Genomic DNA, 14,300 nt, shown 5'->3' with positions numbered 1-14,300 from the left:
ACACAGGTAAGCCTGGTGCAGACAAAGGTAAACTCAGGTATACACTAAGCACAACCATGTAAGTTTTGATGGAAACATCTTTTAACCACACTAATGACTCTGGGATGTCTCATCTTTGGAATGATATAACAGAGCATTAGGAAGAACCATGGGAAGGGCCTGAGAATATTTTTTAACTATATGTTAAAAAATAAATAAATTATACAAAATTCAAACTTAATTACACTGTGAGTGTGTGTGTGTGCTTAGCTAGTATGGCCCATGGCACTGACTGGGTGGGTGGCTTATGAACAAATTTCTAGCCACTTATGACCCAGATCAAGAAATTGGAAGCTCTGGTGTCTGTCGAAGAGCTGTTTTACTTTGGTGCTTTCCCCTAACAACTCACAAGCATTGCATGGGGAAGACATGAGAGTCGTAAGCGCCCAGCCTAATGAGCCAGTCTCCTCTCAAAAGTCCCACATCTGACTGCCTTCATCATGGGAGTCAGGGACTCAACACAAGGACATGGCAGGGACACAGCGTCCAGACTCCAGCAGAATGTGTCTGTCTGATTGTCTGTCTGTCTGTCTGGGTGGGTGGGTAGGAATGCAAAGTAAGAGGGTAACAGAAATAATATGCATGTTCTCCACAGTTGTCTGAGATGCATTGAATGCCCTTTTAAAAATGATAACAGCAACCTGGACACAGAGTGAGCAACGCCTACACATTTTTCAAACCTTCATTTGAAATTGGATCTCTTTGGTCCTTAATGCATCCATTTGATAAGACCAGAAAGAGAGATTAAGCCATCTGAATATCTGGGCCAGTTTCTAGGAAGTCAGTGCCTTTAGATGGATGTTGCTTCTGGTGGCTACATGGATTTCTAAGTCCAGAGGACTGCCATTCCAGAGCTACATGGCCCATCAATGGCTGCCCACACTTGCCTGTAAAGCTCAGCTGTATCCATCTCTCTCATTATCTACAAACAGACTTCGAATCCAAGTACTTGTGATAGAGTGTGCCAGCTTTACCTCCACCGAGACCCTGGCCTGTCACAGTGGCTTCCTCATCCGCCCCTCTGCCTGATCCACCAACCTGACAGGCCTTTCCAACATCCAATTGTTTTTAAGTCTTTTTCCTTACAGCCCTTCAATCTTGAGCTCTGCGAAGGCTTTTGTATTTTTTTTAAAATTTTTTTTGTTTTAAGCCAGTGGCAAGAACCATGGGTTATATACCTGGGACTCCCCCCCACCTCAAAAATATTGTTCTTTTGAGGACAAACTAAAGCCAAACTCACTTTCACCAGTCTCTTTTCTAACTTTTCTCTTAATGAAAAAGAAGTCTGTGTTTAATACGTAACCATTATGACAGGTCTTATAATGAACACAGTGGTCTCTACCCACTCTTCTCTAACCATAACCCCACTCACAGCTCATTCTTTTAAATGTTTCTCTGCCTGCTTCTATCTAAATAAGATGTGTATATTACTATTCTTGACTATGAACTATAGACACTATCACTCACCTAGGAGGGATGGTTAGCAACTTAAAATTTGATGGCTTTCTCTTTTTCATCTTGGTGATCGCTAACTTCCCAAGTCTATCACACACCTGAGTAAATTCACATTCCGATTTTATAATATTATGACAATGAAGTATCACTCATCCTTGAGTTGTGAGATCACACTGCATTTCTTGCAGAGCTGGTAGACATTCTCTCCCTGTTGGAGACTTAGTTTTCTAACACATGCCTTTATTGTCTTTGGAAAAAAGTTACAACATGATCCCTTGATGGCACAGGTTGAATGTGCCTACACCAAACACCTGAAAACCCAAACCCTTCAAATCCAGGAACTTTATGAGCAGTGACAGTTAGAAAACAACATACCACAAAACCTATTTCATGTGCAAAATTATGCAAAATAGTGTAAAAAGTTACTTTCAGCCTATGGCTAAAAAGTGCATCTGAAACAGAAATGAACTTTGTGCTCTTACCAGCTCATATCCCCAAGACATCTTTACAATAACCCCTAAAAGGCCACTCTGAAACATTTCTATCCTCAGGCATTTTGGGTGCAGAATTCTACATTTCATTAAAAAAAAATCCTCATATAATTTGTTTCTCCTTTTCCAAGGTAATAATAACACAAGCCACCTGTTTGGGGCTTTTCATACCAACTGCTGTCCAGGCTCCGTGACCTTGCTTGACCTGGGCCCACTATTGATCAGTCCATTATTCCCAGACTAGTGCTCTTGAGAGAACATACACCAGTAAAACTACATGTCGAAGACCATCCAGGGTGTGCTTACCCTTGCTCAAAGCTTAGCCTATGTACAATGAGTGCTGCATTAGCCCTGTTTAAAGGCTACTCATCACTGCCTTCTACAGTTTGTCTTCTTCTCCAGCATGATCAGACTCTCACCTTTATCTTGCCATACTCCATCGACAAAGCCTAGGTAGATCAGTGTGTCCAGTATGACAGTTTTTATTTGTGTATTTTGTGAAGATTATGATGTCCACACTCAGATTCATAACTACATCCATCATCCCCACGCTGCAGGCTACCGCTATAAGTTGCTCCTCTTGTAACTCAGAGTTCACGCCATCCGGGCCAACATCCCCCATTCTCTCCACCCTTTAACTCATGTGCCACTCTGTGCCACTGTGCCACTCTTGACTACTACAGCTTTGACTCTGTCAGATTTCACATACATGTAATGTCACCCAGAATTTATCTTTCTAGGTCTGACTTATATCCTTCAGAGCCAGATGTTGTTGCAAATGAAAATGGCTCCTTTTCTAAAGGCCATGTAGCATCTTCTTGGGCATATGTACTATGCTCTTTATCCATGTTCCTGCTGGTGGGTACACAGAGCATTGTCATGGATTGGAATATTATGAATAATGTTAAAATGGATTGGGGTAGGACTTGGGGGAGCTCACAATTTGATATCATTTTCCATAGATATATTATATATATTCTATATTATAGAATTATATATATCTATATTATATGTTATATATGATATTTTATATTTTGATTTACCTGCTTTGTAAAGAATATCTATCTATATCTATATCTATAGATATATATATATATATAAATATACATATGTATATATACATATCCCCAAAAACGTGATTGCTGGACCAAATTATAGCGCTGCTAATTGTTTAGTGAAGAAGTCTCCCACTATTTTGCATAATGGATAATTTATATTCCCACTGTCCATGCCTGGGAGGTCTTTCCTCCACATCCTTATTAATACTTACGTTCTCCTCTTTATAAGGTGCAAAACCATGGTTTCGACTTGTATTTCCTTGGCCATTTTTCACACATCCATTGGTCATTTGTTCATATTCTGTAGAATGCCCTAGCCATTTTAAGTCAGAAATTTGCCTTTGAGGTGCACACGTCCTCATATATTTTAGATATGAAATCTTAATTTTATGTTTACTTTGCAAATATGTTCTCGAATTCTGTAGGTCATCTTTTCACTTTATAGATTGCATCCACATGCAGAAGTTAGATCAACTCCACTGGTCTATTTTTTGCTTTGGGGGGTTTGTGATTTTTAAGTCATTCCACAAAATCGTCGCTAAGACCAATGTCTTTTTATAACTTTAAAAGCATCCCTGCCTTAAGCTGTTTTACTGTTACTCTTGGGCACCTGATGCCTTTTTGACCTCTACCTCCTCCCCCTTCTCTTTCCCCTCCTCCCCCTTCCTCTTTTCCCTCCTCTCCCCTTCTTTGCCCTCCTCCCTATCCTCTTCTCTTCCTTCTCCTCCCTCTCCTTCTGTTTCTCAGATAGACTGCTTACTTTGCACATATGATTCCGCCCCCTATCAGTGTGATTCTGGGTAAGTTACTTAAATTACTTAATCAGTTACCCTAGGTTCCTCATTTTAAATGCTTCCTTCAAAAAGTCTCTGAGAGGGGTATAGGAAGGGGCAATTAATACTAAAGGCCTCTTGAAAAGCCACATGGAAACCTTCTATTCTATCTTCTCATTGGAGCCCCACATGGCCTGTCTTCTGAAGGAGTGCATCTCTGGGTTCTATGGGTTTAAATCCCATGCTCTGAGAAGGGCTCCAGGTAGACTGGGAAAGGGTTCTCCTCAGTGGCTTGCTTTTAATTTACTCACCTTTGCAAAGGTCCTATCTTCAATTATCATCACGTTGTGAGGTGCTATTGGTTGGCACTTCAAGACAAGGATTGGGGAGAGAGAGATGATTCAGCTATCACAGAAGAACATGTCCAAGTAGGGAACATGCTCTAGCTAAGAAAGGGAATAGAAGATGGAAGGTCCTCAATAATTCTCTATCAACAAGAAGATGAGTAAATTCATACAAATAAAAGCAATGGAGAAGGGGGAGAAAGATTATATTTTGCAGTGTGTGCCAATGCACGTTCAGTCCCATGACTGCAGAGGTAGAAGCAGGAAGGTTTCTGAGTTCCAGGCCAGACTAGTGTACATAATGAGATCCCTCTCTAGAAGCAATAAAGAATTATGGTTTTAATCTGCAGAGAAACATAATACAGGAACTCATAGGGCTCAGGATCATCTAAGTGAGATGCTCTGATGATTGCTGACTAGTAGTTTGAAATAAAACCCTGAGATTGCATATAAGCAGTTGAGAATGTTCTAGTGATACCAAGGACCTCAACAAGAACTGGTAGTAAACTAAATGAAGGGATGTGGTCAAAGGAATGTGTAGGCAACAGCATGGAATTAGAATGGACTGACCCCCATAGTGCATAAATACATATATCCAATCTTAGTTAATGTCCTAGGAATAATTCTAGGGTTTATACTAGGAATTACATATCTTCTTTTGGAAATAGTGATCATTTTATCTTATTTCAGGAGTTATCTACCTTTTTAGAGATAAAATCAGTTGTCTTAAACCTTGGCATGGTAATGTGCTAGGCTTTAGAAACAGCAGTAACACGGAGGCATTGCCCCCCTCTTAGTGGGGGTGGGGCACAGCTGAGCAAGTAGAGCAGAGCACAGGCCACACCGAGTAGAGTCTCAGAGCAAATTCTCTGTGCAGTAATTTTAATAAAACCTCTGCAGATCAAAGGAAAAATTTCTTGCTAGCCCTGATGCATTCTGACCAGCTCTGTTTTTCCAAGCTTGAATATAAAGATGAAAGAAAAATAGCTATCATTTCTTATTGTGAAAATAAAACAAGACCAGTCAAATAAGAACAACAGAAGCCATTTATTCTGAGCTTGGAGGGAGTCAGGCTTAGCCTGAAGTGGAACTATTTAGGCAAGGTGGGGGTGGGGTGAGGAGTCAAGGGACAACTGGGAAACATCTGACAAGGAGGGTGTCTGCTAGGGCTAAGTTAGACGTGCCTTCTTGGCTTTTTCTGGTTGTTAGAACTATAGACAAAACCCAGGAAAGGTGTTATTTGTGAATCAGATCTCTGTGATTAGGGCTAATATTACAGATGTCACTCACTGCCAAGTGTTCTAGATTATTGCTGAACATGGGAGTGTGGTCTTCTGCAAGCCTAATTTATACTGAGCTGCTCTCATTGGCTGGTTACTTTAGTGAGGCTGGTTTGCCAGGCAGGCTCTTGTTAGGCCTCAGGATCGCAGCTATACTGGTATGGAGTTTAGTCTTTGGGCCTTTGTATTTGACAGAGGGCTATAGGGACTTCGAGGGTAAATGAGACATCCGAACATATGCATGGGCATATGTACATTCAAGATATTGATCTTTACATATGTATATCAAGCCATAGAGCATGAACTTCTGGCTTAGGCATTTTTAAGCCTAAAATGAAATAGGAACCATAGACAATCATTCTGAAACATAAACGCTGCACTGCGTTCCTCAAATGCACTTTTTCCCCCTCATAAAGCTATTCTCCCCATGTTGACAAATACTGAAAACTCACTTTACTTTGTGAAAGAAATGTTGCCTTTTGGTTTAAAATAACCCAAAGGTGATGCAATCAATATTTTTTTCGTTGCCAGACTTGGTTTAAATATGATGATCTTAAAGGGGCCATTGGAAGCAGCTTTAGCTGAAAAGACTGCCCACTTCGGCCTTGAAGGCAACTGAAGGCAGGATAAAAGGCAGGGAGTTTGCTTTACACTGGGCCACCGCTTACATCTACACATAGGTATGTAAGTCACTCAATAAACATCTACCTAAGCTCATGTCAGCACCCCAAGGATAAAACCTGGAGACCCCAGACCCTTTTTCCGTTCTTCTTCCCAATGCGTGTAGATGAGATCTCTCTGTACCTCATCCTTAGTTGGCTCTTTAGCTGGGGTGTTAGCTGTGGTTGAGCCTAGCCCTCTGTGACTTTTGCAGGTTGGCCTTTTTGGTGTACAGCTCCAGTTAGTCTTAGGACAGAGGGGCATCTAAACTGCACTAGGGACATTCTAGGCCGTGGGTTTCCTTGTTTTATGTTTTGAGTCTCAACCAAACCTTGCAAGAAAGGAGTAGTTATTTTGAATTTAGAGATAAAGCAGTCTTGGCTGAATGCAGTTACTTCTCTGGAGTGCCAAAGACCAAACATTTCTCTGTCTCTAACAGGGGGTCTCCTCCTACAAGGCTCACTTTGTCCTACAAAGCACATGGCTCTCAGTCATTCACCTCATCTTTGTTCTACTGCCATTTTTAGTGAAGATATCACCGTGGTCCAAAAGGTTAGAAGTGTGCCTTAAAACAGTAAGATTACACTCATATGCAAAGCTTAAGGAATTGCTTTTGTTGCTCCTCCACATTGCAGCCTTCACTTATATGTAAAACTGCTAATCCTCTTCATTTGTGCCTTAATTCCACACTAAATCTGACATTCTTTTTTTCCTTCCTAAATCCATTTCCTTTCAAAGCAAGTTCAAGCTCCTTGAGACTGTTCAAATATTTAATCACGGAGAGAGAAATGTGGGAGCCCTAACATAATAATTACTGTGTAATTCCTTGTTCTGCCCAGGTGAGGTCATTCATTCATGATGGAGTACTTTAAAAGAGCAACATCGAATGGAACAGGACTGAGTTTCACTATAATCATTCCTGTGCGCTGGGTCACACCACTGGCACAGTGCTCCTGGGAACAATACAGTGCTCCTGGGAACTGCACAGTGCTCCCGGGAACGGCACAGTGCTCCCGGAAAGGGCACAGTGCTCTCAGGAATGGCACAATGCCCCGGGAACGGCACAGTGCTCTCCTGGGGGTGGCACAGTGCTCCTGGGAATGGCACAGTGTTCCCGGGAATGGCACAGTGCTCTTTGGAACAGCACAGTGCTCCCAGGAACTTCTCCAACTGAGATAAAACCACACTGGGAAGAAAAGCAAACTTCCCCCAAGTGCTGTTTGTTGAAGCTCAGAGAGGAATGCAAGAGGTTTTTTGTTTTTGTTTTTCCTAGTGCTGAATGCAAGGAGGTGTGTGTGTGTGTGTGTGTGTGTGTGTGTGTGTGTGTGTGTGTGTGGTGTGTTGGGGGGGGGGTGACAGAGGGTTATTTTAACCTACAGCTTCAGCTGCTCTTGGCTGCTGGGTTTGGAATGTGCTAATATAACTTCTATTCATGGGTGTTTACATCTAAACTGGCCATGATCAAACTGCTAATCTCAACAAGCTGCTAATCTCAGAGAATGGGGTACAAGTAATGTTTTCTATTTTCAACCTACCAAAGGGATTATTAGTCCATTTTTATATAAATTTTTAAGCTAAATGTCTCTCAGGAATTTGGCACTCTGATATTTCTGAACAATATGCAACAACCTGCCAACTTTAATGGAAATGTATCCCAAATAGAAAATACTGTTGTTAACACTTTCTTTGCTTCTTCCATCTAGGTTTATAAACCCAGTGTCAGAGCTCCTGAATTATATATAGGCTCCACAGTAAGGGTCGACGAGTCAACAAAATGGGGCTGTAACTCAGGGCTGCACTTCCCTTCACTTCATCTCAACCAGCAAGAAAATGTTCCTCTGTCTCTGAGCACTGAGGAGCCTGACTGAAGACAGGCAGTTAAAGGCAAGTCACTCAAAGGACTTAGAGACACTCTAAGAAATTATTTTGGAAGCATTTTGGTCAAATGTGACAGCCACCATATCTGGAAGATTTCTATTTCCAGATATCAATGGCTGGGTGACTCGGGATATGGCAGATCATCTTGATGCTTGTTTGGCGACTGAAGAGTGATGTTATTCCTTAGACTAGTCGTCACTGGCAGCACTTTAAAACTGTTTTCATTTTAAAAGGTCACTCCATTTATGATATTCATATTTCTGCAAGCTAAGGTAGCAAGGTGAAATAGTTTCACATCGAACTGAGCTACGAGACGTCACCCATGCTGAGATTCTATGCTGCTGGACTAACACCCAAGCTCTACATTCCTTCTTTAAAGAAAGAGCTGAGCTTGAAACAGATCAAGTGGTAAACCTCGGAAGGTCAGTTACATGTGATTATGAAATGAGTACTGAACTAGCAAAAGAAGATCATGTGACCTGAGAGCAAAGGTCAACGCTTCTGAAGACCATCATAGGGCTCACGGGAGGACATGGACTTACGTGGATTCAAATCTCAGTTCTGCCACCACTAGAGATGAGAACTTAGGCAAGCGTCTTAACTTCTCTCAGCCTTATGTCATTCATATACGTGTCAGTAATAATCTTTTAGAGCTGCTATAAAAATTAGATTAGAAATATTACATAAAAGTGCTCAGCACATTGATGGTTGGTAGGCAGCATTTAATGGATGTTAATTATTACATTATTATTCCAATAATAGAGGATACTTCAAAATAACTTTATAGTTGCTTTTAGAGATGCTCAGAATCACATAATTATGATTACAACCACCATAGTACTAATAACCAATGTTTATTGAGCATTTCTACTTATGAAATCTTCAGTACCCAAGCAGAGTGAATGCCACGTCCCGCATTCTCTCAGATACAGAATCTTGAAAACTAGGTCTGTGTTGCCTCCAAGACATTCTGTTTGTGGGATTTTGTTATAACATCAGAAATAAACCAAGACCCTGGCTAAAACCATCAAGTTAGAAAGGTATAGGAAACGGGTTTACATGGTACGCAAGTCTTCATAGGGAATGATAACGTTCAGAGGGGTAAGTGTTTTGGTAGTATAGCTTTAGTCAATATTTTCATAGAAGATAAACCCAAAACAGTGAAAATAGCTTTAAAAATTAATGGCAAAAATGAAAGAAAAGAACAGAGAAAAAATATTTGGGTGCAAGTGTATGCCAACAGACAAGGGTATCCAACTCTGTAGGCTACCTTCCTAGATATACCCGGGCTCTGTTAGGGTGCCCATCTCCCCCAGATAAGCCACTCATTTCAGAAGAAGTCCTCTGGATGTATTTATTGGGGATTTGGGACAACTTCACATGTCTTTGCCCTTCACAGTAGCTCAGTCAGACTGGAAGGACAGACCAGTGCTCTGGGTAAAGCTTCTCCTGGAAGCCAGGAAGCTAGCTACTCTGTGTCTCATGCTGCCTTGTCCGGGGAGTGCCCATCTGCCATGTTGTTACCAACAGGAACGGCTCTTCCCAGAAGTCTCTAGTGTTTGTGTGGTGGCCCAATGGTGCTTTTACTCTTCTCAGCTCCAGTCCGAGTGCTGCTGCCAACTATCTCACACTGAGGACAGAGCTGAGCAAGGAGGAAGGGTAGGGGCCAAGAAACCATCTTCCTAACTGCTGCTCTCCCCCCCCCCCCTCCCCGAGACATCTGTTCTAATGCCAGGCTTTCAGCTATGGCAATCAACCAGGCTCCCTGATGTTAAAGCAATCTTTGAGTTTTATTTCTGTCACTTGAAATCTCCAGCAGGTCCCCCAACTTTCAGAGTCCGGGACGTGTGAATGATACAGGAGATCTGCAGAGCTCAGTGAGTGCTCGGGGGGGAAGATGGAGTTTGATGAGGAAACAAATGGGAGACAGCACCAAGAGCTGAGGATTCACAGAGATGTTCCTGTGCTCTTCCTGCTCAGGGGTGGGGCCTCTTAAAGCCTCCCGTGGCATGGCCAGACTTTTTTCTGACTGACCAAGTGTTTAAAGCATGAGGAAGGGAAGCTGGCTTTAACACTGGAGAACATGATTATAAGCTATGCAGTTATATGAAATAAGAACAAACCATCAAATAAGGCCTGTCTCCTAAGTACATTGGAAGAGTATTGTAGCTCTTCCTCCTAGGCAGACCAGAGGCATCAATAAAGTCTAGGAGATCTTAAAGACATTTTGTTCCAGGTGTTTTTTCTACAAACATGTGACTAGCAGTCAGATCTCTGAGTTCAAGTTCTACAGAGCAAGCTCCAGGGATAGACAGAGAAACCCTGTCTTGAAAAAACAACAAGAAAAAACAAAGCAAAGCAAAACAAAACAAAACCAGTGATTAATTTAAAACATACATGCAACAGTAAAAGGAAAGGGGCATGGAGCTTCTCCACGCCCATCATCCAGATTCTAGAATTAGCAATATTTGTCACCCTGTCTGTTTCCTCCTACAAAAGATCCATAGTTATTGGAAAACCAGAAAGTACCATCATCTACAAACTGATGAAGGCCATCTGACCAATGACACACATCTTTCCCATTTGAAATGTAAAACAAATTGTTAGTAAATCAACAACCCAGTCCCATTTTATTAATGAGCCTAAGAACACATTTACTTTAAGCAAACATAAGCTCGCCAATTGCTAACAAAATCACACAGAATCTTTGCATTTAGATTCAATCTCCTGATGTAAAACATTCCCGTGTTTTATAGCTCTTAAGTTGTTAGAAGAACTTTGCTTCTGTTTTCCAGTTGTTATCGTTTATAAAATATTTATAACTGCTTTCTTGTTCTGTAGCCTCAAATCTAAAAGTTCTCAAAATTCAGTCCAGCAATACCTGAGATGCTGAACCCGTCAGGAATTTGAAAGGCCCAAACGATTTTGTAGATAATACAGAGGAACATGTACCTTTTTGCATGTTCACTTGGGCTCAGGCACATAGAGGAATTTCCAAGGGTTGTGTGATCTCTAACAACACCACTCTAGAAAATGTCATAATTTCAATCTCATTACATTTTCTATTTTGATTCTATATGAAAATGATTCTACATCTAAATGAAGATCATTCCATATGAAAATATAATCATTTGTATTGCCATATAATGAGGTTACTTTTAAAGAATTAATACATAGACCTGAAATATTTCAATTTTGCCTTGTGATTATTCTATAGAAAGGAATAGCCCCACTTCCCACCCAAAGAAAAATCCCCACAAAGCTCAACAATTTTTAAGAATACAAAGGGTACCAAGACTGAGAAGTCTGAGAACTGTTAATCCACACAAAGTTCCTTCCTTGTCATCTAATATCCCAAGGGCTATTTTTTGTCAAAACTCTGAGTTAGAGTCACTTGGAAAGAGGAATCCATAATTGAAGATTTGCGCCCATGAGCAGATTGATGGGTGACATTATTATTATTATTATCTTTGATTAATGATTTATGAAGGGGATCTAGCTGACTATGGACAGTGCCACCCTGGACAGGCAGTCCGAGAATGAGGAGCAGTGCAGCCAGCAGCACTGCTCTGTGGTCTCTGCTTTAGTTTCTGCCTCCAGGTTCCCGCCTTGAGCTCCTGCCCTGGCTTCCCTTGTTGATGGACTACAACCTATAAGTTGAAATAACTCTTTCCTCCCCAAGTTGTTTTTTGGTCAGTGTTTTATCACAGCCAACAAAGGCAAAATAGGCAGACATTGGTACCAGAAACGGGCTATTGCTGTGATGAAGATGACTGTGCTGTATTGGGAAGGACAGTGGCAGGATTTTGGAGTTTAAGGTTAGGAAAGGTCTGTGAGTGCTCAGAACATAATGAGCTAGCATTGGAAAGACAGAAATGGACAGATGAGGGTAGCAAGGGTCAGAAGGCTTCAGTTAGAAGATTTTCTTACTAGAAATAAAATACCTTTTCTCTTAACATTCCTTCCTCACCTGTGGTTTCAGTAGGTTGGATGGGTTGCTGTGGAAGTTAACACTCACCTTCACTAGCTCTGTGTAGCCAGTCTCCCTGGGTGTCCACCACGGCTGAGCCTTCAGACCATTCACATTGTAGAGGGAACGCTGCCAGACAGAGGCAAAATGTCCTCTCTTGTGCCCAAGTTCATACCACTTATATGCCTGAAAGAATAGAAAGGCTGCTTCATATTGCTCTTTTCCAGAAAACATTTTTGTTTCAAAATTGAAGGACATCACATAAGCTAGTACAGATGTTCCTTGAGATGTAGCCTGGCCACCATGCAGACCCATTGTAAATATTCTACAGTGAAAATCTACTTCCCCTAAGGCACAGCACATCTGTCTTCAGCATCAGCGCTCTTGCAGAGGGCCCTCTGGTTCCCCCTGTGATGTATGTCTGACAGGGCCACAGATCAGCATCACTGCCCAGCAGCACAGAGCTCAAAAGTCAAAATTTGAAGTGTCATTTCTATTGAATGCAGACTGAGTTCACACCCTACAGATCTGAAAAGCCTCAAACAACTATGACCTTTGTTAATTCAGCGACTAACTGTACCTTGAGATAATTAAATCAAGATCTTCCCTGATGATAGCTGGTGAAACTTCTGGTTTTTAACTGAGCTTCTGTAAGCTGTTGGGATAAGTGAATGCTAGTATTTATCTTCACTCTCAGGCCACCAGCTCTGTGGTTCTGGTGAAAGAAAATTAAAATTCAAGGCCCATGACTCATACAGCTTGCAAGTTAGGAGGGCTTTTTGGGCCCAGAGCAAAGAACAAAGGCTATAAAGTCATCCCAGGAACCAACTAGCCATAAAGATAGGGAAGACATACAAGAATGTCCGGACTGGACTGGCGCCTCCCTATCTCCTGCCCTTCTGACATGGGTTAAATGTTAACCAGATGCTCTGCTGTTATCTTGATCTGCACGTACAGTTTGCTGATGTTTAAACTGTCCAATTGTGTGAAGCCATGCCAATTCTTCCCCTACCCCCACTCTTTTCCTATATAAACCCCTAACTTTTGAGCCTCGTGGTCGACACCTCTGTCTCCTGTGTGAGATACATGTCAGCCCGGAGCTCCATCATTAAACTACCTCGTATGTTTGCATCAAGATGGTCTCTCATGATTCTTTGGGTGCATGCTATCTCATGCATGACTCGGGTGGGGGTATCCCCATGGAGGTCTTTCTCTGGACCCATGCCTCACCTAGTTTGGTTTCCACACATCTAAGCCAGTTTAAAACGTAATTTGTTGTGTATACACACAGTGTTAGACACCAAAGGAGGTCATGCTTGTACTTAGCTTTCATTTTGTGAGTTCCATGTTTATATTTTCTCTAAAAGGAGTGGATTGTGATTTAAACAATTTCAAATACATTCACTATTTACTGAAACAGGCTGCAAAAACCAACCAAGAGTAAATTTATTTTCCTAGTAACTTTCTTTGATTTTCCACGATGACAGAACAGATAAAAAGGAAATATTATTCTGAGCTGGCAATAAATAGCATGGCAGTTACAGCTATGATATACATTGTACAGTATAGCAGGCTTTTTAACAGAAAACTTTTGTTCATGGAGTGTGTACATTTTCTGCAATAAGGGACAACACTCATGGCTTCACGTTGGCTCTCATAATACGACTGGCATTAAGACTAGCTTTTTGGGGGGATGGGGGGCTATCTTCCATATGGCTGGTCCAAACGAGGATACACCATATGCCCATAGGTGGCCCTGCTCTCATGCTGCCTGCCCTACATGCCCATTGTCTTTGGAGAGAAGAGTTTTTTAGTAGCACACTGAGTGTCATCTCTTCCACTGCTAGGTCTAATCTACCAATTGCTCTTTTGAGAACTGATTTTGAAAAACTGTGCAGCCCTCCCCATGTCATATACAGTGTCTCCTTCTATAGGTCAGGGTAACCTCCAACGTGCAATCCTCCTGCCTTGGCTTCCTGTCTGGGGAGATTATAGGCATGTGCTATCACACCTGATTGAATGAATATGTCTTGATCAATAAAGAGAATTTCATGTTAACTTAAATACTTTCTTTGTAAAACTCCAGATATAATAATTTAAACATAGAAAATACCAGCTTCTTTAAATTTTATTATGAAAAACACTTGGCAGTAAATAAACTCATAGCTTAATGTATGAAATTATTAACCTTTGAAAGTGTTTAACAATCATGCTGCAAATTTTTCTTGCTCAGGACAGTAAAGGGTGTGTAGATGGCCCTCTTATTTTCCACAGCACTCCACAATTGGCCTTTGACATAAATGACCTCACCAGAGCTTTCTAGCAGCCCGGATCTCTCCCTTCTGTAAACTG

The 14,300-nt window shown here is 41.4% G+C and overlaps 1 protein-coding gene across 15 annotated transcripts in view; it reads right to left on the bottom strand.

Annotated features, from left to right (window-relative positions):
- Positions 1–14,300, bottom strand: part of Asph (aspartate beta-hydroxylase) — a 209,783-nt gene that overhangs the window by 44,452 nt on the left and 151,031 nt on the right. For all 15 annotated transcript variants that reach the window (XM_029476170.2, XM_085839501.1, XM_029476159.2 and 12 more), the window contains one exon: positions 11,997–12,134. In XM_029476170.2, coding sequence (XP_029332030.1) covers positions 11,997–12,134 — 138 coding nt within the window. The remainder of the gene's footprint in view (positions 1–11,996; positions 12,135–14,300) is intronic.

Source organism: Mus caroli, unplaced genomic scaffold (assembly GCF_978045245.1).
Source record: "Mus caroli unplaced genomic scaffold, Mus_caroli_1 scaffold_6, whole genome shotgun sequence".
Classification (NCBI taxonomy): Eukaryota; Metazoa; Chordata; class Mammalia; order Rodentia; family Muridae; genus Mus; species Mus caroli.
This window is presented reverse-complemented; position numbering and strand designations above follow the sequence as displayed.